Below are 26,873 nucleotides of genomic sequence, written 5' to 3'. Positions count from 1 at the left end.
CAGAGGCCGATCTGAGGCCGCATGGAATTGTCTGTGTTTGCTTACATCCTGCCCATCCGTGTAAACAGTTATTTTTCTTCTAAAGGGAAAGAATGGATTCACCCAGCAAGCGGGGCAGCTTCCTACCCACGCTCAGAAGTGTCCTCGGCAATCCATACAAACTGTTTAAAGCTGCAGATCAAAGCGCTCACATTCTCTTTACGATGAAAAGACAGGAAGCGGATTAATCTGGCTTCTAGGATGTTTATGTTAGCAAAATGTGTCAGACCAGTACAAGAGTTTCTAAAGCATCAGGATCATGCTAAAAGGAAAATATTTATGACTTGGCTTTCAAGGAAATGGGTTATTTTACTAAGTCAATGGGGATAAAAGTCACATTAGAAAAGTCTATACTGAGAAATAAAAATTTAAAAAGAGATAATTCCGCGTCCTTAATGACTTCAAATGACACTATAAAAATGAGGAATACCTACTCTATCATTACCCTTGTACTACAATAGTACTATAATATTAAGGCAAATAAATGAAAAGGAAATAAAAATACAATAAAATCATTCCCTTTCATTTTTTGAAATAAGTAACTTTATACTTAAAGATTGACTTTTAAAAATAAAAGGGTAAAAACCAAGTATGTGCTTTACCATTAAGGATAAAAGTACTTTGTAAACATTCCTTCTCATTTTTAAACTAGCAGCCCTGTGCACGAATCCGTGCCCCAGCAGGTCGCTGCCACCCTCCTGTAGCTCTCTGCCCTCTGCTTGCTGCCCTGCCCCTCCCGTAGCTCTCCGCCCGCCCCCCCCCCCCCCGCACACTTCAAAGCTTGCTGCCCTGCCCCCTCCTGTAGCTCTCGGCCACCTGCTTGTAGTTCGCTGCCCCACCCTGCTGCAGGTCCGTGATCCAGTCGGTCGTTAGGCAGTGGGTCATTACGCCTCACGGCGTAATGGATAATTAGCATATTCCCCTCTTATTATATAGGATGTCATTAAGTGAGACCGTCTCCATAGCACTGGTACAATAGCTGGCATTATAGCAAGCACTCAACAAATGTGACCTGTTTTCATTATACATTTTCAGAAAACCAATGTTTTCCAAGATGGAACGACAATACGGAGTTTTTCCACAGACGGTTCTCTAAGTTTTGGCAAATGCATAGCGTCGTCCAAGTACCACACAGCCAGCCAAGGCCCCTCGCGCTCCCCCCTCTGCAGTCCCACTCTCTCCTGCCCCCTGCCCCTGGCTGCCACTGGCCTGTCTTATCACTTGGCCTCTGTAGCTTCACCTTTTCTAGAACAACATACAAACAGAATCGTACAATCGGCAGCCTCGGCCTGGCTTCTCGCACTTAGCCTAGTGTGAGATTCGCTCCTGCCACCGTGTGTCTCGATGGTTGTTTCCTTTTGGCGGGCTGTGCAGCACGCCCTTGTATGGATGTCCCTTCACCTCAGACTTCCCTGAACACAGTATCATCTCCCATCACTGCAGTAAAACCCTGGGAGACGGGAGTCGCTAAGCTGGTATTTATCGAGCACCTGCTGTGTGTCACACATTTTGCCACACACCAGCAGCACAGCAGCAGGAAAAAAAAAAAATCCCAGTGGGCCCAGATGTCATACAAAACAAATGTTCAAAAGACGGCAGGTAGCTGCACTTAGGGGACGCTGATTGTAGGGTCATGGCTGTACAGCCTTCTGAATCCAGAATCTGTATCCCGCTGAACAGGGGACATTTAAAAACGGCATGTCAACGTTACCTCGCGTATGTACTCCTCCTGCTCTTCTTTCAGCGTGAGCTCGATGAAGATCTGCTGCAGCTTCTCATTGCAGTAATTGATGATGAACTGCTCAAAGCTGTTGTCCTGTATGGGAAACAATGAGCCATGCCATCAGCTCTCCCACAACCGTGACCTCTAACCTCTCACTCCGCGAGCAGCGTCACACACGGCCTCAAAGGGACCTGGGGCCCAGCACACAGCCCCCGGGACGGAGGCTCACACACCGAGGCACGCAAGAAACGTGCGTGGGGCAAGCGGATGAATGGAGGACACATAGCTGGGCAGTATGTGAAGGATGGAGATTTTCAGCTGACAAAGGAGCACCCCACACACGGTAAAGAATATAAACAAACACATTTCCCCCTGAAGATTCAGAAGGAAAAAACACAGCTCTATCATCTGTCACCCAAGTTTTCAACCTTCCACTCTCAGGTGTAACTCTGGAGCTCAAGAAGGTCTCCCTGTGTGTATAGATGTGTGTGCATATGTACTGATCAGTTTCTTGTTCATCTGTCTCACGAGAGGGTACACTTCTAACTATATGTCTCCTGTTCACAATGTAGGCCCAGCACCTCCAAGTCGCACCTAATAAGTACTCCATATGCACCTGATGAGCCAATGAATGGACTCCATATGCATCTGATGAGCCAATGAATGGACTCCGTATGCACCTGATGAGCCAATGAATGGACTCCATATGCATTTGATGAGCCAATGAATGGACTCCATATGCATCTGATGAGCCAATGAATGGACTCCGTATGCACCTGATGAGCCAATGAATGGACTCCATATGCATTTGATGAGCCAATGAATGGACTCCATATGCACCTGATGAGCCAATGAATGGACTCCATATGCATCTGATGAGCCAATGAATGGACTCCGTATGCACCTGATGAGCCAATGAATGGACTCCATATGCGTCTGATGAGCCAATGAATGGACTCCATATGCACCTGATGAGCCAATGAATGGACTCCATATGCGTCTGATGAGCCAATGAATGGACTCCATATGCATCTGATGAGCCAATGAATGGACTCCATATGCATCTGATGAGCCAATGAATGGACTCCATATGCATCTGATGAGCCAATGAATGGACTCCATATGCATCTGATGAGCCAATGAATGGACTCCATATGCATTTGATGAGCCAATGAATGGACTCCATATGCATCTGATGAGCCAATGAATGGACTCCATATGCATTTGATGAGCCAATGAATGGACTCCATATGCACCTGATGAGCCAATGAATGGACTCCATATGCATCTGATGAGCCAATGAGTGAACGGCATGCCTACAGAAATACGACTCACGGGAATCAGCACGTCAAAACCATCTCCTACTTAGAAACAATCTCTCCACAGCAGGTTCACAGAGCTACTACTCTTATGACTCTCAGCACTTTCTCCTTCCTAGTAGAGCTATCTCCTGTGAAACCGGGTGGGTGATCCACGCCTAAACCGTCTCTGAGCAATCAATCCACTGGGAGGTATATCCTGGAGGCACAAATGCTGGTCTGTTGAATGGACACCCTTCACGGAACCACGTGGTCCAGGAAGAGGTAGTTCTGGTAATAAAACTAGTGAGGTTCAACTATCCCTCCTCTTTGCAGAGAGAGAGAGAGACGGTGGCATTGGGAGCAAAGGATGGTGGGACCCCACCAGGATCGGCCCGACTCTTCTCCCCCTGGGGGGCCAGGCCCAGGATAATGAGTGAGCTGAGAGGGTCTGCACGCCACGGAACTGATCGCCCCTCCCTGTGGATCCATGGCACTTCCGGCCTTCGAATCTCCCCTTAAACAATAAAAGCGAAGAAGTCATAGAGTGCTTTGAAACCTGATCTTTCCAACTCAACTGTGGCCCCACCTGGGACGTAAGTATTGAAAGGACACATGCAAAGCGCAGGCAGCTGGCCACATTTCCCTGGAAGTCGGCGGAGGACGGCTCACCACAGGGACAAGCCAGCTAATCAGAGGGACTTTGGACTCGAAACCACAGATGACACATGTACATGGTCACGGCTGATCCTTTCATGTTAAATGTAGTCAAGGATAAAGGGTTTTTTTTTTTTTTTTTTTCCTATGTGGGATGGTTGATCTTGAGCCTGCAGGGAGCAAGCTGGCTCCAGACTTCTCCAAGTCCACATTTCTTTGCCTCCAATTCTTACGTGTCCAAAGACAGGGAACCACAGACACGCCTTTGTAGGAGGGCAAAGGGTTTTTTTTAAATCCTGAAGTTTATAAAGATCAATACTTTCAACAAACAGAGTCTTAGACACAAAGGCAGTCCCCAGTCCCCATCTTCGCATAAAGATTTAAAACCAGGTGCTCCAGTCCTCAGAGGTTAACCACTTAGATTAGAAGCTGCAGCCAATCGGGTAGAGATGTGTTATTATTACTATTATTATTATTGCTGTTATAATCAGTGTAAGGACATTACATATATGAGAAAGTCTGATTTTCTTAGTTTGGTAAAATAGGTCCTTATAGAATGCTACTAGCACAAATGAAAACCTTAAGATATAAAATCAGTATTTTAACGGTTTATATGAGCAGGTCTTTATGTTTGTTTTTATTTTTTTAGAAAACATTCATGGGATACATCCTCCCTAGTAACTGGGTAAGGCTGTGCCCATGGGGCTGTGTTTTTTATGCTAAATCTCCCCATGGCAGGTGCTGAGGAGGAGGGGGGGGAGGGCGCAGTGTGTTCAGACCCAGAACGTGGCCACGCACAGCCTGACGGACACCCCAAGGACAGGCTACGGGACACACACACACACACACACACACACACACACACGGATGAGGGCCCAGAGCACAGCATCACGGCCACAGCACAGCGCGCAGAGCCACACCGACTCCCCTCGGTCTCTATGCGCCCTGCGTGGACTCTGTCCGGCCCACACGGCTGCCGACGGCCTCGCTGCCGCGCTCACGGCCGGGAAAGCGCGTCCGCCGGGCATGCACAGGCCCCACGGCACACGGGATACTCACTGCATCCTGGTGTGAAGGGACAGATACACACGTGAGTCAGCGCTTAGTGTGCAACCAACGCCTAGAAGGAAACACTCAGGGACAGTTACTCGGCGGTGTGGATGGCAGGCTGACCGTCCAGGTGCTATTCCTGATGGCGTAACACGTTAGATCCAGACACGTGTCCTAACGATGCACGAGTCGGGACCGGGACCTACACGTGTGTCTGAGCAGTGGTTCTGCGAGGCGAGACCTCTTCGGGGCGAAAAGGGTGTGACTGACGTAGTGACACGCCCCGTGACTTGCTTGCAATCCTAAGGCTGCGGTGTCTAAAGCCTCTAATTCTGAATTACCAGGAAAAATAGCACGTGTATGGCATCCACCCGGAGTCAGGGGCAGGCAGCTGCAGGTCACCAAAAGGTGAGGAGTTCAGCAAGATCCAGGTCCTCCCCTCCCCCAGCACTGCGACCCCCCCTACCCCGTGCCACCCTCCTCTGTGGGACCCACCCCTGTGCCACCCACCCCTGTGCTATAGCCGGTGTCTCCCCGCCAAGCACAAGCAAGGTGACACAAGAGTGTTCTGGAGACGCTGAACAAAAGCTTGGCTCTCTGACCTCTCCTGCTGCTGAAAGAGCAAAACCAAAAACAGCAGCACAGCCACCAGGGCAGAGCCCAGCTAGCTCCTTCCCACGCAGTGTCTGCGCGCCTGCGGCACGCACAGCTCACGGCGCCCAGAACAGGCCACGGGCCGCCGGCGGTCATGCTGCTCAGGAAGGGGCCCTGGATCCTGTGGTCTGAGCGTAAGTTGTGGACACTGTCCAGATTCGGGGGGAAATGGGGCTTCAGAAACCCTTAAAAATAACTTGCGAAGATCTGTAATCCGCAGGAAATGAAGGCGCAGCGTGGGCAGCTCAGGGCTGAACCCCGCACAGGTCTAACGCGTTCTTCGTCCGCACAGGCGGTGCACATGCCCCGTTCCCCTGCAGACAGCCTCGCTGGGTCTCGGGACCTCACACGGATAGGGCGGCCCCAAGCAACCTGGTATTTGGAGGCATTTGGGGTTTTTAAGGAACCGTGAGGGTGGCCAGCAATCCAGAGCCGGTGGGCACCTGTCCCACGTGTCAGCCGCATGAGTCAGTCCCCAAAGGAGGAAGTGGCCGGCGCGCGAGCCCACGCATGACTCACCGCCTCTCGCTTCCTACCCGTGCTCCGCGCATGGAATTTTTCTCCCCTGTCCAACCCACATTTATCCCCATTATTACTGTGATTACTACAAAACTGAAACTGTTGGGAATACCTTCGAACAACTCCATCCAGAATTTTCCATTAGACAATCGCCTTGAATGAAGCTCAGAACCAACTCCCCTCACACTAATACACACACACACTCACACATACACACACACACACACACACACACACACACACACACACACACGCGTGCGCACGCGCGCGCGTGGTCTGCTCCACAGCCAGGTCTCAGGCTCCACCCGTTCACAGGGAGCTCACCCCGTGTGGGCTGCGGGAGGGCTCCGTACAGATGTATCGCCTACTAAAAGGGCTTCTCTTAAGGCTTCTAGAGTGTGAGTCCACCCCACCGTGCAGACAGAACATCAGGCTCTCAGCCGAGTTCTTCACCATGGTCATCCTCACACGTGCCCGCTATAAACGTTGCTCCTCTAGGGATGATTTTTAAAGATGGATCAAAAACACTGGCCTGGCCCGGCTGGTGTGGCTCAGTGTTTGAGCGTCGACCTAGGAACCAGGAGGTCATGGTTCAGTTCCCAGTCAGGGCACAGGCCCGGGTTGCAGGCTCCATCCCCAGTGTGGGGCGTGCAGGAGGCAGCCAATGGATGATTCTCTCTCATCACTGATATTTCTATCTCTCCCCCTCTCCTTTCCTCTCTCTCTAAAATGCATACATGTACATATATATATATACACACACACGTACATATACACTGAGTGGCCAGATTATTATGATCTCTGAATGCATAATAATCTGGCCACTCAGTGTATACCCTATATAATAAAAGGCTAATATGCAAATTGTCCCCTTCACCAGGAGTTTGACCACCAGGCAATAAGGCCAACCGCCCACGTCCCCTCCCCCTGGCCAGGCTGGCCAGACTCCACCCATGCAGGAATTCATGCACCGGGCCTCTAATATATATATATATATATATATATATATATACACACACACACAAACACACATACACACACACACTGATGGCCAGATTATTATGCGTTCTGAGATCCTCATCATCTGGCTGCTCAGTGTGTGTGCCAGTTCCCGTAGTTTTCGCAGTCACAGAGTAGGCTGACGTTCTCCTAGACTCTTTAGGGCAGGTGTTCCCATCCTGCACCCTTTACAAACAGCAAACACTGAAAGGGAGACGTGCAGTGGAGGCGACAGCTCCATCACTTGTCCTTAGACGGGGCCTGGGAGGCTCTCGCAGGTGAAGATTATGTGTGGGAAAGAGGAGGGCAATTCGAGCCCAAAGACCAAGACTGACTCCAGCACAAGCCCTTTTCGTGACGCGTTTAACTGGCACTTCTTACCGCTCAGCTCTCCTGTCAGAGCCACTGGGGGCTGTACCAAGTGGGGCGGGGGTTCTACATCTCACAGACAACCAAGTCTCTCGTGTAACCTATACATCAACACGTTTCTATGAAGCGATAGGACTCCGAGCTCAACAGCGCTGTTTTGGAGGAATTGGGCTGTATTCCGGCTGTAAAATGTGCGGTTGGCCCCAGCAGAAGGACTTGGTGGAAAGCCTGGGGGCAGTCCCAGTGACAATAATGTTCCTCTGAAAAAATGTAACGTGCTTAACCCATTTTTGTAAATCGCAATGTCAAGCAATAGGCCCTAAATCAAGAGCTGCTTTTTATAAAAAGTAAATTAAAAAAAGAAAATCCTCAACGTAAGAGAAAAACGTTTAACAATAAACAGTGTTCTTTTTAGACATTTACAAAATTAAACGACTGGCTAAAGTTGTAGAAAACTTCCCTTTAACTACAGGATAACATTGTTCTTCCAGGTACATACTCACAGGTGGTAAATTCCAGGAAAAACAGTTTCATAGCCTGGGCCGGGTGGCTTAGCTGGCTGTAGCACCGTCCCGTACACCACAAGGTTGTGGGTTCGATCCCGGCTCAGGGCATGTACAGGAGGCAACCCATGTTTCTCTCGTTCTCTCTCAAAAAGAAAAATAATTTTTTTTAAATCAATAAACATCCTCGGTGAGGATGAAGGAAAAAGCACAGAACAAAACACAGCGGTATCGTGCTCTTCTTCAATATTTTAAGATGGGCTTTGCTTTAAAATGTGAGACAAGAGCCATGATGAAAACTGGAGCAGAAGATGTTGCCCGTAACTAGAATCCCTTTTCTTTTTACAACAGTTCAGCAAAGAAATCCTAGAATCACGAGACGAGCTGACCAGGCTATGCCGACGGTCCCCCAACTGTTAGACGGTGTTCCGAGGAGAGAGAAGGAAAAGGAATGCCGGACTCAAAAGGACCAGCCCCCCTCGGCAGGAAGCTCGCTCCCCTGAGTGAAAACAGGCGTGTGCAGCCCCCACGACCTCCTCTGGGCTCCAGGACACGGCCAGCTCATGAACTTCCCCTTGAAACTCCCTGTCCGTTCTAAGGCCTACCAGACAAGTGCTTAGGGAAAAGCGGAGTCACTTTAGATGGTCAGCGTTGCTCTGAGTTTAATTTCATTCTCCCAAGGGATGGCATTTATGATTTGAGAGAGATGCTCTAAATATTCCCCACCGGTCAAAGGCCATGCTTTCAGTTCTAAGGACATCCAGACTGAGCTGTGGAGAATTGGAGCGGTTGGATTATAACCTTCGTCCTTCACAAAACCGGGCTTATGTTCTCCCGGGATGGATAGCTGGCTTTCCTCCTCTGCGAGTTGTTTTTTAAAAAAATACATTTTATTGATTTTTTACAGAGAGGAAGGGAGAGGGACAGAGAGTTAGAAACATCGATGAGAGCGAAACATCGATCAGCTGCCTCCTGCACACTCCCTACTGGGGATGTGCCCGCAACCAAGGTACATGCCCCTGACCAGAATTGAACCTGGGACCCTCAGTCCGCAGGCCGACGCTCTGTCCACTGAGCCACACCGGCCAGGGCTCCTCTGAGAGTTTTAATTCACTTCGCCCGATGCCCCGGCATCGGCGCTCCACTAATCCGCTTCCCAGGCTGATGGCAGGTCCCCGCGGCCCGGGAACGTGGCCACCAGCCCGCGGGTAGCACCCCGTGCTTCCGTGCATCAGCTCCAGCTCCTGTTCAGAGAAGGACCGAGCGCACGCCAGGCTTCCGCCGGCTTGGCTGAAGCCGTGTCCGTGGGAACGGTCAGGGGGGTCACAAGGGAGGACTCGGAACAGAAACTTCGGGGCCTTACCGTCCACTGTGCACAGCAAGGCCCAGGCTGTCCTAACAGACCCTCCCTCCTGCAGGCGGTGCTCACGGGACGGAGGCGGCTTCTCTCTGAACTCAGGTTATTTCCACGCACGCAGACAGCGTCACGGACACTCAAGTTCACCGCTGACGTGTTCTGCACGCTCCTCCCGAAGCCACAGCCCTGGCGCCACGCCACGGCCCCGGGACCTGGCTCCCAGGCGCTCGACCCCCCGGGCCTCTGACCTTCACAGCTTCCCGTTTTTCAGAGAACCCAGGTCGGCGGAGGGGGGCGGAGGGATATGTATATATTAGAAGGGGAAAGACGTGCTAATTCCGTACCAAAGGGCACGGAGAAGTGCCCAACCAAATCTTTATTCTGAATTCCCCAAACTAAATCTATTTATAAAATAAGGAAGTTGTTAAAACCAAGATGTTTGGAGGATCGCTCTGAGAAGATTTAGACGGGCAAACGGAGAGCACAGTGAGTTATCATGAAGACTAGATGTCACTTCTCTGGGAGAACTGGGGGAATCCAATCCCGGGCTGCCCGGAGGAGGAACATTAGCTCCAATGACTTTCTGCCCACAATGAGACTTGCTGCAGACATGTGACCGGTTGGCTGGCTTTGGCCTGGACTGACGTTCCTGTTTAGAAAGAGCAGAACTGTGCCGTTTTCCCTGAGGAATATGGTCTATCCGCAGAGGAGGGTGCGGTCAGGTGAACTGTCAGAGCGGCTGGGTGTTTTCCACGGGAACTTGGTGCAGAGGCCGCACCGAAGACCAGCACGCACGCCAGGAATTCACAGTTCACGCGGGAGAGTCCTGTTTCCGGGCAGCTGGCCCTGCTCTGCACCCCAGGATCGCCTGGGCGTTGTAGATTCTGATCAACTGGTCGGGGTGCAGCCCGGACACCTCAATTTCCAGAAGCTCCCCAAGGATCCCAGCACGCAGCTAGGTCTGAGCTACCGGACCGGGGCACCCCGCTAAAGACAGGAAGGCCATTCAGAGACAGGCGCAGGCACTCCCATCAACGCGCGTCCACACACAGGGTCCCAGCGCGGGGAGAAAGGCTGATGGGACTGTGTTCAGGGAGATGGGCTCGGAGAGACACGGAGTGAGCCATAGGGAAGAACATTCCTGGATCACTGACAGGCATTCCACTCAGGGCCAGGTTACAGGATGCTTCCGCCCGGAACATCCGCGTTCTGTTCGGATAGGTCTGCAGCACACACACTCTGAAAAAGGGCTCCAGCCCTGGCCGGGGGCTCAGCGGGCTGTACCATTGTTCCTTACACCAAAGGGTTGTGGGTTCGGTCCCCGGTCGGGGCAGGTACAGGAGGCAACCAACTGACGCTTCTCTTTCACGTCCATGTCTCTCTGTGTGTGTGTGTGTGTGTGTGTCTTCCTTCCTCTCTAAAATCAATAAAAACAAACAAGGCATATCCTCAGGTGAGGATTAAAAAAAAAAGAAGAATCTGCTTCCTGGACAGACTCTCCTACCAGACGGGCTGTGTCCTCAGCCGGCAGCAGACCCTCACCAGCAGGGCCCAGCGGCGAGCTCCCTGCCCCCTGGAATCTGGCTCCACTGGGCTCTGAATAAGGACTGGAGAAGTGACCCCTCACGCCCCCAGGGTCGGCATTGCTCGTGTGCTAGAACTCAGTCCTGAGTGCTGTGAGGTCTGCTTCCCACAGCCCCTTAGAACATAGGCCACCTTAACGAGGGAGCCACGCCAACGTCCATCCCGTGATCCCATGAAAGAACCCTGTCCTGTGATACGACATCAAGCACCTGCCCACTGGCTTCAGGATCCATACATCGGGTCCTTCGTATTTTGGGCAAAATGAAAACCAAGGTAAAGTCCGTTTCTTGGACTTTGGAAACATCACTGAGTACAGCTCTTGCCTCTCCGTTCCCAGTCGACCAGGAAACCCTCTCAATTCCGACAGCCGTGTGCCGGGTGAGACGTCCCTTCCGGCCAACCGCAGAGAAGGACTCGACACGCTGCCTGCTTGGTGACATAACCTGAGGTCTTTCTAGAAAGAGATGAATTCCAGCACAGCGATTTCTCAGGGTATTCAGGTAATTCTGCAAACTCACAGGCCTCACGTTCTTCTCTGTCTCTCTCTTTTTAGTAATATATTTTTATTGATCTCAGAGAGGAAGGGAGAGGGAGAGAGAGACAGAAACATCAATGATGAGAGAGATTCATTGATTGGCTGCCTCCTGCACACCCCACACTAGGGATGGAGCCCGCAACCCAGGCATGTGCCCTCCGCCGGAATTGACCCCGGGACCCTTCAGTCCGCAGGACGATGCTCTATCCACTGAGCCACACCAGCTACAGCACCTTCTTCTCTCTTACCAAGGGCCCAGCGTGCTCTCTGGCAGAGTCTGCTAAGGGGCAGGCACTGGTCTGAAGGGCAGTGACCTGGAGGCAGCTCGAGGGGGGCAGCCATGCATAGCCCCAGTGTGCCCCCCTCCGCCCCAACACACAGACATACTTGGGAAGGCGCCCCCCTGCTGGCCAGGGGCTTGGAGAGATGACAGTGGCCCAGAATCAGGGGCAGCCAGAGACTTAGCACAACCTTGGGGTTCCCCCACACTTATTGCCAGATATTGAGGAGCCTGTGACTTTGGGGAGGAAAGGGAGGGATCTATAGGAGACCTCTGATTATTTTATTGAGAGGCCTGGGGTTTAGGTCCTGAGTCCACCCCTTGGTAGCCATATAACCTTGGGGGAGCTACTTGACCTTCAGAGCCTCACTTCCTCATCTGTAAAATGGGAATAACAATAGCAGCCACTTCTGCTGTGAAAGCTACATCAGCTAATATACGGAGCAGGCCCCACAGTGCTTGGATGCAGTCAGCCCTCAGGCGTTATTTACCGCGAGCTGTCAAATGGGGAGAACGCACCGCCACAAACATGCATGTGCCGTGACAGGCATTTGCTAGAAAGGCCTGGTTGGCTGCAGGGAATGGTTTGATGGCTTTTCTGTGACTGTGAACAGGTAGTTTGGAACAGGTGAAATCTTTGGGGGGGTCATCCTGGGCAGGGCCTGGTCATTTAAAGGAACTCACAAATCACTACTTGTGGGGCAGAACACCAAAAGGAGAAACCGATCTACTTGATATTTTCCGAGGCCAATCTAAAATACCACTCCTAAAAGTGAGAACAGGTTTTCAAAAAGCCCTACCATACCTTCTCAAAGTCAGAGTGAACAAGGGGGTACACAGGAAATTCTAATGTAGTATATAATTTGTAAATATATGTATATATTTAATTTGTAGTAAGCATGGAGTCTTTTTTAAAATTCATTATAGCCCTAGCCAGCTTGGTTCAATGGATAGAGCTTCGGCCTGTGGACTCAAGGGTCCCGGGTTCGATTCCAGTCAAGGGCACATGCCCAGTTTGTGGGCTTGATCCCCAGTGGGGGACGTGCAGGAGGCAGCCAATCAATGATTCTCTCTCATCACTGATGCTTCTCTCTCTCTCTCCCTCTCCCTTCCTGTCTGAAATCAATAAAAAATATATTTTTAAAAATTCATTACAAACTTCAGCAGAAATTATTTCAACCCTGAGGCAGAATTCGTCCTGTCAGATCACAGCCGGTGAGACCCACTAACCCTCTAACCCAGCCCCCCCGGGTGGGTCCCACAGGGACGAAGTGACCGGCGCTGCTGGGCACGGCCCGCACTCAGCCGTCCCTTCCTGACCTTTTCACGGCACCAGACTGCCTCACTTTCCAAACGACTTACAAATAAGTGAGCGCCCTCAGGCATAACGTCCACACACCTTGTCAGGAATTTCCCGCTAAGAATTCTGCACTTGCCATTTCAAAAGTCAGGTGCTAACGCAGGAAGCTCTGTTACACACAGCAGGGTCTCCAAAATGCCACTCTTCGCACTCAAAACACGTCCAAGCACACACACATTCTGTTATACCTGCACAGAGGTCATCTGTTGATTCAGTTACACTAATTATATAAACGTTGTCTATGGAAGAGTTAATTTCCAACTGTTCGAAATTAACAAAGATAATACAAAAAAATAGAAAAAAAGCGTACCTCAAAAATTTCAAAGCCGTAGATGTCCAAAACGCCCATGACCTTCTTCCTCACTTTGGTCTGTGCCTTCAAAAGTTTCAAAGTGGTGGGTTAATTTAGGCATGAAAATGACACTAAAAGCAAAGTTAGCAAAGAGCTAACATGCTAATTAGACCAGACGGCAGAACGACCTTCCGGAAAGACCAGTGGGTGGGGCCGCAGGGCGCGAAGCAGCCTGGGCTTCGAGGACCGAGCCCCTTCATTCGTGCAATGGGCCTTCCTTCCCCTGGCTGCCGCACCGCCTTTGCTCTGGCCCGGAGCCGCCTTTCTGCCTTCCTACACTGCCCAGAGGCCCAGAGTGGCAGAGGTGGTGTGGAACACCTGTGTCGTCGCCATGGCGATGACGCAAGCATCCCGCCCCGCGCCCCCGCCACTCGGCACCTGCATATGCAAATTAACCCGCCACCTTTTGGGGTTGATTTGCATACTCACTCCTGATTGGCCGGTGGGCATCTCAAAGGTACGGCCAATTAGCAGGTTACTCTTTTATTAGGTAGATTACAAGTCAACTATGTCTTGTAACCAGCATAACTGTGACTTAGTGTTGTTTTTTAAATGTCTGAGATAAGATGTTGGCATGGAATCTTTCAGAAATTTGAATAGCAGATGACATTTAAGGAAGGCAGTAGTGATGCTTAATTATGAAAAAGGATTGCTAAGTCTCACAACAGGCAGGGTCTTTCAAAGTCGCCCAGGCCAATCCCCTCATTTGATGGAAGAACGGTAGTAATGAGAGGGGTCATGTGACCTTTCAGGCAGGGTGTCCAACTAGTCAGCAGAGGGGCCAGGATAAGGAGAGTGAGTCTGCAAAGACAGTTACTCACTAGAGAGATTGCTCACGACGTGGCAAAGCAAAACAGAACCCCTAAGAGATTTCAACCCCACACGAGGGAAATCCTTCTCAAGGAACAATCCCGGTACATGGTAACCAATAATTTGATTATAAAGTTAAGGTATCTTTTCACATAAAGTTTATACTCCGAATACCATTTACCACAACGGATCTACTTGGCTCAGAGGTTCAGTACCTTGATGCTTTCATTGATTCGATTCACCAGCCATGAGAACAACCTGCTGTAGAGGTTTTTAGCCAGAGCGTCCCGGGCATAATACGCCTAGAAGAAAGAAAAAGAAAAACTCAGCATACCCCCGACTACCACAACACTTACCTTCCAGAAAATAAGATTTAAAAATACATATCTACGGCCCTTTTATTCCAAATTCCTTCTCAGAGCCAGTTTCCATTACACTCTGGGTGGCCAGCCAAGCCACTAAGAACTGGTACGTGAGTGGTAACCAATAATCTGATGATAAAATGCAAGCCTCCCCTGATGTGAAACTATCGACCACCCCGAGTCACCCCCGCCGGGGCGCCGCGCACCCACCTGCGCCACGTTCAGCGTGGTGGACACCTTCTCCTGCTTGGCCTCCACCGTGCGGAAGCTGAAGGCGCGCTCCAGGACGGCCTGGTCGATGCCCGTCAGCTCGCAGATCTCCTTCAGCTCTGTCGGGGAGGAAGGGTGGTGACGGGGCGTGCTCCCAGAGCCACGCTCCGGCTCAGGAGTCCCTCTGCAGCACAGGCACCCCACTCCGCACCAGACACCCCAAACGCAGCCGTGAGCATGCTTCTGGCAGCTTCACTACAAAGCTGTTTCCGAACCGATCGGAAGCAAGGCTTCCTCCCCGGATCAAACACGGTGGGCAGGCATTCAGAACGCATCGGCCGGACGAAGCGGGTTCCGCCCAGACTTACCGTTCTTATCCTTGATTTTGCTTTCGTCTAAGCCGTTCACTCGCGACTCGGGCTTGAACTCGATGTTCCCCAGTTTCAGCACCGCGGCCACCACCTCCAGGACGGCCTCGGCCTCGTGGTCCATGAAGCCCACGATCTGCATGGCATTCTGGGGGACAAACACCCGTGTTCTTTCTGTAGTTCTTTTTTTTCTTTTTTTTAAATGAATCACATAACACATTTGTTTCTGAAGTAACAACAACAACAACCAATAAGACAAAGTGTCCCGGAATAAACTTCCCCAAACGGAAGCTGGTTAACAAACTGGATACAGCACCCACGTGGGGCTTTCTCTTGTGCAAGGGTTCAAGCTGAGGCTCCGGGAGCCCCCAGGGCACCTCGGGGGCTGTGACAAAGGTGGGGGGGGCAGGGGGAGGTAAACAGGAAGACAGAGGAGGCTGGGAGCTGAGCCTTGGTTCCCCCCCCCCCCCCCACCGTTTCTGTGTGTGTGTGTACACATCCATCTTCTATACTGGAACTCTACTGCTGGAAAGAAAACCTCTCATAACCCCTACAAAAAGTCCTCCTCGTTCACTTCACACATGAGAAAAACTGTGGTTTGCAAAGATGAAGTTTGCAAACCGACCCAAGGCACTGTGGGTAACAAGGCACATCCGTTCAGTCATAAATTTGCACTGAGTGCCAACGATTTGCCAGGCAGAGTCCCTGGAGAGCTGGTCTAGAACCCACGTCTCACAACTGTGTCCAGGACTCCGGAGGCCTCGCCTTCGACGACGTCCACAGCTTTAACAAGGACGCACGCGGAGACACGCGTTCTTTTCGAGAAGAGCCCAGCTTGTCTGGTTATGCCGAGGCAACCCAGCATTTCAAACATACGCAGTGGTAGAGAGAGCAGGGAGAGAACCCCAAGTCGTCCCACTCACCCTCAGAGATGAGCTGGTGACAATCCAGTTTCCTCCAGGATCCGCCCCCCACCCCCCCCCACCAACCGTCTCAGGTGGAAGTAAATATCAGTTACCACGGCACGTCCCCAGAGCAGTGATTGTCAAAGTGCCACGGGAACATAGAACAGGCTATAAATGAAAAGACTTTTTCTAAAGGCGAATATTCCTGGTTTCGTCACAATTTCTCAGAAACTGTTTAAAAACACAGCTTTCAGTCTCAAAAATAGTTTTGGCTTCCTACGGTCCTAGAACATGTTAAGCTTTCACACCTGAAAATGCACTACAGGCCTTTGGTTACGAAAACAGTCAGAATTTCAGTACAACCTCAAAAGAGTCAAACCCCAAACTCATATAATCAGAGGCTCCTGCTGATGAACAGGAAAATCGTTGGCTCCATAAGGCATGGCCTTCACCTTGCTCGACTTCCGGGCTAGTGAAGCGATCACAGCCAATACGAATACAACCGGTGCTTGTAGAATTCTGAGCCTTTACGGAGCACGAGTGACACAAATTGTTACCAATTCCCACAGCGGTAAAGCGCTGCCCGCTTTAAAGAGTAATAAAAGGGTAGCCTTACCCTCACGGTTCTGAAATTGGCCGCATCGTCCACTCCGTTAACTTTGGCGGAGTCCAGACTCAAGTAGTTGTATCGGCTGAAATCCCGCTCGAGTTTAAGTTTCTCTGTTGAATCACACACACAAATCGATCAGCCACCTCAACAGCTCGAACCATCTTTCACAGGAAAACTGGTGCCCAGATACCAGGAACAGCAGTTTTCTGAAATCACCTTTCTCGGTGTTGTTCCTCGTTTCCTCACATTTATTCTTAACAGGTCAGGCCCCTCCCATAGGTTTATCATATAAAATGTCTGCAGTGGACTATTTCATGTTAACAGGGTATCTGCCTAGCCATTCCCGCACCAGGGCATACTCAATAGAGGGCAGGGATAAGGGTCCCCCTACCCCGTGTGTTGGGGGTGCTTTTGAAATACTTCATTGGGGTATGTTCCAAAAAGTGGTGTGCTGGGTGGGAGGCTGACCACTTCATGGCTTGTTTGGGGTCCCCCAGGAAGAAGTCCTCCCTCTGAGGTGACACCCACAAGCTCTGAGCAGACCAGAGCCCGACACCTCTGCCGGCTCCCTGCTTCCTAGTACCCACCCCCTCATGCAGTGGACACTCCAGAGCCATTTTCACGTCCTTTGCCGACCATTCGTGAGGGTGAATCTCCCCCCATGGCACCGACTCGCCAAAGCTCCTTGGGCCTCAACCATTTGTGCAGAACTTTTCGTCGCTTGGCTATTGCGCTTGGGTGCTGCACTGATGCACTTAACGCATTCTCTCCAATATCCAGGGGTGAGGTTTTCAGCTCTAGTTGCAAATGCCTTCCCACTATTTCTCAGTCTTCACGGAACCATGTTTCCATCAGGTATGCAGCTACTGCTCCCTGCTCGTTCCCTCCCCCCACGTGGAGTAAAGGTATTATTCCGTCTCACTGTTTTACGCTATCATCAGCCCCTCCCCCAACGCGTAGCTCTCTTAGGAAGCCCTCTGAGACCGGTGAAGCACAGGGACATTTGTCACACCAACGCTGGCGTGTAAGCAAAGCAAACACACCGTGTTCTTCAACCAGGGTCACGGAAAGCGTGTGAGAAGGAGGGGAAAGCATGTGAGACACTTTTTAAAAGAATGCCCTGGTCTGAGAGTCTGTCAAACCTCAGGGGGAAGGCGGGGGAGGGAGGTGGGAGGGAAGAGATCAACCAAAGAACTTGTATGAGTCTAGGCATCACCCGTGGACACAGACAAGAGGGTGGTGAGGGCCTGGTGTGGGGCGGGCCGGCCTGGGGGAGGTCAATGGGGAACAATAGGACATCTGTAATGCTTTCAACAACAAAGATGTTATTTAAGGTGAATTTAGGAAATAATTTAAGAAGAAAGAAATGAAAAGAATGCTCTGGAAAACGCTGTGACGTGGCCTGCCCGGGGCTCAGGGATGAGAGCACCATCCATACCCTGGCACGCTGAGCCCCAAGACTTCGCGGGGAGCAGGGACTCACCCAGGAGCTCCTCGGAGGCGCCGGAGAGCAGCTGGTAGAAGACGTGGAAGTTCCTCTCGCCCCGCGGCTGCTTGACCACGCGCGACTTCTCCAGAAGGTCTGCGGGGAAGAAGGACCAGACCCCAGGGCAGGGTTAGCTCGGCTCCTGCACCCACCATGGTTCTCCCTCCCCTTTCCCCGTCTTCTCCCATTTCGGATTAATAAAAAATACCAGAAGGCACATGCTCAGCTCCAGTTCCAGGGAGCCACCAGTGAAACGCACAGCGTCCCTCCGACAACAGCCACACGCACAGCGAGTTCCACAGCACACGCGACCACCGGACTAAAGACAACACGCTTGACACTAACAGCCTCTTCACGTGGCGTGACATCCGCTTCTTCCACACGGAGCCTTACACGTCAAACCAGGCCACGAAGTGCCGCTTTACCCACCCACGAAGCAATTACGATAATAAATCATTGAAAGTGCCTGAGATCTGACTGTGCTTTGTAGACTTTTCTCATGGAGTCCTCCACCCTTTTAGGAGGAACTACTTAACAGATGGAAACTGACGGCCGAGAGAGGACGTGCGACTGGAAGTCAGGCCACCCGACCCAGGGGCAGGCCCGCAGCGCAGCCACACGCCCACCCCCTGGCCCGCCACAGGGAGGAGTGAGCGACGTCCTTGATAGTGACACCTTAGAGCAGTGATGGCGAACCTAGGACACGCGTGTCAGCACTGACACGCGTAGCCATTTCTGATGCCACGCAGCCGCATGCCGAGGATGAAACATTTGCTGCTCCTGAGGATGAAACATTTGCGACTAGAGTCTTGGAGTTAGTTTTTTCCTCAAAGTGACACACGACCCGAGTTCTGCTCAGTTTTTGGCGAAGTTTGACACACCAAGCTCAAAAGGTTGCCCATCACTGCCTTAGAGAATAAGGGTGGGTCTCACTCAGTGCCACCTGGTGTGTGTGACAGCATGCTTTCATGATTCCAGGTAATTTTCATCCCGTAAATTTGAAAGTTTTCAAACTTTCTCCAAGGAGGGAGACAGAGAGGGAGGGAGGGAGGGAGGGAGGGAGGGAGGGAGAGGAAGGAAAGGAAGGAAGGGAAGGAGGGAGGGAGGAAAAGGAAGGGAAAGGAAGGAAAGGAAAGAGAAGGTGGGGGAATTCTCTGGCCAAGGCCAAATTTAGTTATAAAATTCCAAATTAGCGATCCCATTCTCGAGGACTAAGTTTAGAGAACAAGCACACTGGGTTTCTAATAAAATTAAACATCATCCAAAAATGCCTAGGGAGAGGCCGTGTCCCTTTCTCCGGAAACGGCACTGAGCTCCCGAGTGGGCGTCGTGGGATCCACACCAGCACCTGCCAGGTCACGTTCGGTGCGCACGTGCGGCATGCCAAGCCCCAGGGGGTCAAACACGTGAGGTCACTGTCAGAGGAGGCCATGGGTTTCAAGGAAACCGAACAGTGGGCCGAGGAGCAGAGAACAAAAGCACATAAACACAGAACTACGAGCACCAGGACGCTGCGGCGCTTTTAAACGCTCATCCCCGGTCCTTCGGCCTGGATGGCGGCCAAGGCCTCCCCCAACGCAGGCTTCCTACGGAGCCGAAAGAAGAAAACCAATGGAAGGCGCCAGGGAGACAAGATTTCGTCGAGGAAGTCTACGCAGCACCCATCACCTCTAGGGACTGGCTATTTCAATCAACTAGCAGGCCAATGCTGAGATGCAGAACGGAAGACAGACTCGGGGGGAGGCTGACAGGCAGCTGGTCTCATTCACCCCATGGCTAAGAGCACCAGCAGCGTTCTAGACGGAAGAACCCACAGCGCACGGGCAGGCTCTTCGTGGAGAAGCTAATCCTTACAGAAATTCCTCAAGCCTGGAAGAAAGTAACTCGGTTACATTACAAAATACATAAATAAACGCTACAGGCCTAGCCGGTGTGGCTCAGTGGATAGAGCGTCGGCCTGCAGACTGAAGGGACCCAGGTTCGATTCCGGTCCAGGGCACATGCCTGGGTTGCAGGCTCGATCCCCAGTAGGGGGCGTGCAGGAGGCAGCTGATCCATGATTCTCTCATCATTGATGTTTCTCTCTCTCTCCCTCTCCCTTCCTCTCGGAAATAAAGAAAAAATATATTTAAAAAAATAAAAACAAAATAAACCCCATTCACGCGCAAACTCCTTCAGTCATCAGCCCGCGCACTCACTGCCCACCCCGTGTGCCGGGCGCCGTCTGGGCATGAGTGGGCACTGACTACAAACATGCAGCCCTCCTCCTCTTGGCGCACAGGGCCCCCTGCTCACCTCACCCCCGCCACCCACACCCACAGCAGCAGCTCTTCCCACGGAGGGAGGCCAGGCCCTGAGAGAGAGCACGAGCCCGGGGTGGGGGGAGGCAGTGGGCAGGTGTTCTTCCCCGTCACAGCCCACCCCAGGCCTCCCCCCTGGTGGGAAGGACCCTGCCAAGCCCCCCACGCATGAGCCCACCCGACAGTGACACCTTAACGCTAAGGACAGATAAAGGCCTGGCGCCACGCATCCAACCCCCTGCCAAGCCAGCCGCGGTCCTTCCTCAGGACACCAGCACCTCCCACGCCGGGGACAGGCCACACGGCGCACCGCGGCCGGCTGCTCGCGGACGATGGCGCGCAGTCATGGCCACGGCTTCCCGCTCCAGCCGACGGCCGCCCGGTTAGAGAGGAGCGTTCCCGTGGGCAGCGTGCGGAAAGGAACGCTGGCCCGTGCCCGTCTGGGTCGGCGATTGCGATCACATTCAAGGAGGAAGCAGACGCCGGGGCAGGGGCCGGGGCCGGGGCAGGGGCCGCGCCCTGCCCTCCCTCCAGCAGGTGCTTCTCGTTATCTCACTCCCCAGGGCCGCCCGCAGCCGGCGTTTTTATCCCGACTTCACAGGTGAGAAAAGCGGGCCCACGTGCCAGGGTTACCGAGCCAGGGAGCCAGACTTCGAAGCTTGGGGGCGAAGGCTTTCTGCTTAGGCTGCTCTTTATTTTATTTTTTATTTATTTATTTATTTATTTTTAAATATATTTTATTGATTTTTCACAGAGAGGAAGAGAGAGGGATAGAGAGTCAGAAACATGGATGAGAGAGAAACATCGATCAGCTGCCTCCTGCACAACCCCCCCCCCCCACCACCACCACCACTGGGGATGTGCCTGCAACCAAGGTACATGCCCTTGACCAGAATCGAACCTGGGACCCTAGAGTCCGCAGGCCGACGCTCTATCCACTGAGCCAAACTGGTTTCGGCTAGGCTGCTCTTTATAACTTTCCAGGGAAAAGGATGCAAACCCCAGGAACACGTGGCATGTGTGCTTCACAGGAGGCAGCCGGTCTGTGATGCTCTCTCCTCACTGAGGCTTCTCTCTCTCTCTCTCTCTCTCTCTCTCTCTCTCTCTCTCTCTCTCTTCCTCTCTGAAACCAATAAAAGCATTTTTTTAAAAAAATATCTCACATCAACCAAACACCCGGACGTGCTCCCCTATTGTATCTCCTCCAATGACGCAGATGTTGCCGCTGTCCATGTTTTACACCGTCTCCTCGGGACATACCCTCCGTGATGTCCTCGGCTGCGGGTGAGACCGCGGCACCGCCCGCCTCCTCCGGGAAGAGCCCGCGACGGGCTTTCTTTTCTACGTGCTGGGCCCGCAGCCGGCCCCGCGCCCTGTGTCCTTCCCGGGGTCACGGTCACAGCCGCCAACCGGCTCTCCCGCGGCGGCGGCCGGACAAGGAGGCGCAATAGGCTTCCTACCACCTGGCCGGTCTTGTCTTCTTTCCGAGGTTACGGGAGGCTGGCTTTGGGTGGTTTGGAGAGAACAAGAGGGGTCTGCCCAGCGCTTCACCCCGTCCCCGAGGCCGCAGCGCCCCGTGACCCCCCTGAGTCAGCCCGTCTACGCAGAGCGAAGTCTCCTGCTCTCACCACTAATGTACCCCTTCCCTCTCCCAAGCAAAGGATCCTCCAAAACACCAGGGTGTTCCCACCACCGCAAACTTCAATGCAACTTCCTTGTGGGAACAAACAGTAACCAACACCAGATGAAACCCATTCGCGAGGATACAGTAATCCTAACGGGAAAAGAATGGAGGGTTTCGTGTTTATTCTCCATGGATACCGAACAACCAGAGGGCGGGCGGGCATGTCTGTGTGGAGCTTACCCTTCAAAACGCAAGACCCATGTTACTGTCTAATCCTTGTAAGAAAGTAATCCTTACATATTTTCCCAGCGCCCTCAAAAGGAATATTGCATCAATCATTTCAGAATCAGAACACATCGGTGTAAGTTCCAAAATGAATACAGCAAGCGTATCTTCATTTTAAAAAAACCGTGCATTATTAAACTGGTAACTAGAGTGAAGTCGTGTTGTACAAAGTAAATGCTGAAGACTTATGAGTATATTTCAGGATAAAAACGAACTGTGCCTTTAAATGGGGATCTTAGAACTGGGCCTGCTTTTTCCTGTGCAGCTCTCAGCGGCTGCCAGGCCCCGTGAGGGCAGGCCCACAGCCATTTGATGTGGGCACCGTACGTAGTCAGCATAAGTGCTGTTCCTTCCCTGTTGGACACATAAAACCATGTAACCTAACCAATTTCATACGAACACTTACTGCTGAGAATAGTCTCTAATAACTATGCGTTTCGGCAAATAGGGATAATCTCAATGCATGGCACATACCTTGTGTAGTCAGGCAAACTAAAACGGAAAATTAGCCCGGCCAGCGTGGCTCAGTGGTTGAGCATCGACCTATGAACCAGGAGGTCACAGTTCGATTTCTGGTCAGGGCACATGCCTGGGTTGTGGGCTCAATCCCCAGTGTGGGGCGTGCAAGAGGCAGCCGATCAATGATTCTCTCTCATCACCGATGTATCTATCTCCCTCTCCCTTCCTCTCTGAACTCAATAAAAACGGAGCTTAAAAAATAAAATAAATGGAAAGTTAACTACTTAGAAACTATAAAATGGTGGAAATTATTCAATTTAATCCCATTGATTCAAAGATGAGAAAACCCCAGCCTTACAAGGTTGCTCTCTGAACAGTGATTTAATGTTTTTAAATCAGCTGTATAGTTTGCCCAGGTTACTAAAACACTAACTACCACCCTAACCGGTTTGGCTCAGTGGATAGAGGGCCGGTCTTCGGACTGAAGGGTCCCAGGTTCGATTCCAGTCAGGGGCATGTACCTTGGTTGCAGGCACATCCCCAGTAGGAGGAGTGCAGGAGGCAGCTGATCAATGTTTCTCTCTCATCGATGGTTCTAACTCTCTATCCCTCTCCCTTCCTCTCTGCAAAAATCAATAAAATATATTTTTTAAAAAAACAACAAACACTAACTACCTAGTGGCATTCCTCTAGCCTAGCGTAGGGCTGGGTTTGTTAAATAGAATAACCGTTGGAGAATCTTCTTTATTACTGGATTGGCTTAGGGCCTATAGCAATAAAATTCAGTTGTATTAATACCTATTTCTTTAGCAGATTCCTAAAAAGTTTTTTCAAAGGTAAAGATTAAGGCACCTTTAAAAAAGACTTAGAAATTATAGACGACAACCTGAAACCTATAGGTTAAAAGTCTAAGCAGTATACGAAGACGTAGTCTTATACCCATCTCTTAAAGACCCAAGTATCGACAATATTCCATTTTAAACACATGTTTTACTACTCTAAACTTCTTTAAAGGAATTCAAATAAAATACTCACAGTTACTAATCACTCCTCCCAGGGGATCGCCTTTAAAGTCGAATTCAATATCCATGTATTTGCCCTGCCAAAGAAAGACTAGGTGAGTTTCAAGATCCCCTCACAATAGTCAGTGTACCCTCTTAGAGAACAGCAGCAGCGTAAGCCCTTTATACATTTGTTAAATGTAATTAAGAAAGACACCGTTTATGTAACCATGACGCACAACAATAGGCCTCCGGGAATAATTCACATTAAGTACCCCATTCGCTCCAAACTAGCATATCCCATTGCTGATCCAAGAACAGATCATCTCGGCCATCGTGTAAAATTCCCATTTCAGAGACGTTTCAAATTCTGAAGGGGGTATGTCTTCCACTCAACAATAAAACTGCGGAAAATATGTATTCCTTGCATATGCATTCGTGGGGAAGATAAATCAGTTCATTTTTATAGGCAAAATATGCGTAAGCCATGGCTCGGAACTCCACACACACTGGGCCCGGGGGAACACTGAAAGTATTGTTTCTATATCCACTCAAATCAAATACAGGACCCTGTGGGTGACCGGCTCAGAGTCAAAGACCGCTCAGCATTCCTCTCCCGGGCTTTGATCTAGATGACACAGCCACAGATGACCAGGTCCGTGGCATACTTTCAGACGGCGTGTTAAACACGGGAAGCACACGTGGCCTTTCACACGGTCCTTTTCCCAGAACTGCTCTGTAATGGCCTGGTGAAAGAGCAACCAGTAGGAGAGAATGGCCCGACAGCTGCTTTTTGTTCGGAACAGGGCGTGTTGGTCCAAGAAGGAGGCTTTGGTTTTGCTTCTCCGTGTCCTACCTTCGTAAGAGCCAGAGAGACGGTGGGTAAACCACTCTCCCAAAGAATGACTGACGCTCCTTTCTATTTGCGGAATCATGGGGAGGGAGAGGGCACAGGATCGCACGGCACCCCGTCCACAGTGCCATGGGTGGCTCTCTTAGCTCGCACACGCTCTCGTGCCTTCTCCTTCCCGTCATCCTGGGTCTTCTGTCCTTTTAAAGCCTTCACAGCCCTAGCCGGTTTGGCTCAGTGGACAGAGCATCAGCCTGTGGACCGAAAGGTCCCAGGTTGCAGGCTCAATCCTCAGCAGGGAGCGTGCTGGAGGCAGCCGATCAATGATCTCTCTCATCAGGGATGTGTCTATCTCTCCCTCTCCCTTCCTCTCTGAAATCAATAAAAAATATATTTAAAAAAAAACACAAAGCCCTCACTGAGTAGTCACCAAGTAAAGGCCTATAAAGGTCTATGAAAGTAGTCAGCAGGGAAACCAAGGCCCAGCTCCTGCCCTCAGACACTCTCGGCCTCGGGGGCTGGAGAGAGACACAGGACTGTACTGTGCATGGGGTGCCTCCTACCGTGGGTCCCAGTCCTCTGCACGGAGAAAAGGGACCGCGGGGAAGCAGGGAGTCTGCCCTCAGCGGCAGAGGCCAGGCAGGCAACGAGGGGGAGCGGGAAGGAGCAGGCGTCAGAGCTGGCCTCCTAGAGCCGTGGTCGGCAAACTGCGGCTCGCGAGCCACATGCGGCTCTTTGGCCCCTTGAGTGTGGCTCTTCCACAAAATACCACGGCCTGGGCAAGTCTATTTTGAAGAAGTGGCGTTAGAAGAAGTTTAAGTTTAAAAAATGTGGCTCTCAAAAGAAATGTCAATCGTTGTCCTGTTGATATTTGGCTCTGTGGACTAATATTAGAGTTTGCCGACCACTGGCCTAGAGGATGGGGCGGGACGCAGGAGCCCACCATGACATTGAGGTGTGCGCCTGCCAGCCCAGCCGGGTCATAAAGGTTCCCAAACAAGGGTGCCACAGCCACACGTGCCTCCTGACAAGACCACTCTGGCCAGTGTGCAATGGACTAGAAGAAAACCAGGCCGGGTGTCTGATAGGAGGTGGCAGTAATCGGGGAGAGACTGGGTGGATGGCTTTAAGCAGGAGTCGCAGCAAAAGGGGAGAGTAAACAGAGCAGAGAGCGAGCCAGCGGGTCGCCATGACAGGTCCTGGGTGGATGTACAAGGTCAGAGAGGAGGGACAAGGAGTCAAAGCCCAGGAATGCGGTCCCTCCGTGGGAACACTGGTCTGAAGTGTATAGCTGCAGTGAGCATGCCTAAGAGACCACCACAGGGTCGACCAAGTATCTCCGTGAAGAGATCGAGAAGGTCATGCTAGCCCTGGCTGGTTTGCTCAGTGGTTAGAGTGTTGGCCATGGACTGAAGGGTAGCGGGTTCAATTCCTGGTCAAGGGCACGGGCCTCAGTCGCAGGTTCGATCCCCAGTCCCAGTAGGGCTCAGGAGGAGGCAACCAGTCCATGTCTCTCTCTCACATCGGTGTTCCTATCCCCCGAGCCCCCTTTCCAGTCTCTCTAAAGATCAATGGAAAAATATCCTCGGGTGAGGATTAAAAAAAGAGAGAAGTTCTTTCTGGGTTAACCTGTCACACACACGGTCAAAGGAAATGCAATTTCCATGAGTCATAAACACGGCTATCTATGGTTGCTTTGCACACAGTAGAGAAATGACTAAAAGCTGGGCATGAAATGATTTAGCCTATAATCCAGTATTAATTTCCTATCCTACCACCTCTGTTACATTAGGATTTCTCTGAATTTACTTAAGCCAAAGCCTCTCAGTAGCGCTCAAATGTCACAAAGTAGTCAAGACCCTGAGCAACGTGGTGTTCTCGATGTTTAAGGTCTACGGACTAAGTATATTTGCAAATGTTTTTTGTGAAGCCTGTGTCATTTGCAAAAAGCAAAACACAAAACCTCCACAAAGCAGCTTGATCTCTTGGAATGACTTCTCTCTGCCCACGCTCCGTGGCTGCTCGTTCTATTTATGTAATGAGATTAGCCGTGCTCCCACAGCAGGGCGGGCAGGGCTAGTCCAACGGGGAAAAGGCAGAGCCTTGCAGCCGGAACCTTCCGCTTCCCAAGCCATCAACCATCTCCTCGGAGGCCACGCTCTCGCCCGGAGCACTGGGAACCCCAAGGGGGGACGCCAAAGGAGCTGACGGAAGGGCAGGCAGGGTCTGCGGCAAAGAGGCATCAAAGATCAGAATCAAATCCAAGTCGTGTATGAGAAGAGAGCTTATGAAATCAATGATCTTTTAATATAAAACTCGTTAAA

At 51.3% G+C, this 26,873-nt stretch overlaps 1 protein-coding gene across 3 annotated transcripts in view; it reads right to left on the bottom strand.

Moving 5' to 3' along the window:
* The window catches only part of MYO1B (myosin IB), a 142,233-nt gene that overhangs the window by 35,473 nt on the left and 79,887 nt on the right, over positions 1 to 26,873 (bottom strand). For all 3 annotated transcript variants that reach the window (XM_079782782.1, XM_079782783.1, XM_079782781.1), the window contains exons 7-14: positions 23,734 to 23,797; positions 18,028 to 18,126; positions 16,551 to 16,654; positions 15,030 to 15,177; positions 14,662 to 14,780; positions 14,305 to 14,391; positions 13,238 to 13,303; positions 1,751 to 1,855 (exon numbers count right to left, since the gene is read on the bottom strand). In XM_079782782.1, the coding sequence (XP_079638908.1) occupies positions 1,751 to 1,855; positions 13,238 to 13,303; positions 14,305 to 14,391; positions 14,662 to 14,780; positions 15,030 to 15,177; positions 16,551 to 16,654; positions 18,028 to 18,126; positions 23,734 to 23,797 (792 nt within the window). The remainder of the gene's footprint in view (positions 1 to 1,750; positions 1,856 to 13,237; positions 13,304 to 14,304; positions 14,392 to 14,661; positions 14,781 to 15,029; positions 15,178 to 16,550; positions 16,655 to 18,027; positions 18,127 to 23,733; positions 23,798 to 26,873) is intronic.

This window comes from Cnephaeus nilssonii, assembly GCF_951640355.1.
Source record: "Cnephaeus nilssonii genome assembly, chromosome: 10".
NCBI lineage: Eukaryota > Metazoa > Chordata > Mammalia > Chiroptera > Vespertilionidae > Cnephaeus > Cnephaeus nilssonii.
This window is presented reverse-complemented; position numbering and strand designations above follow the sequence as displayed.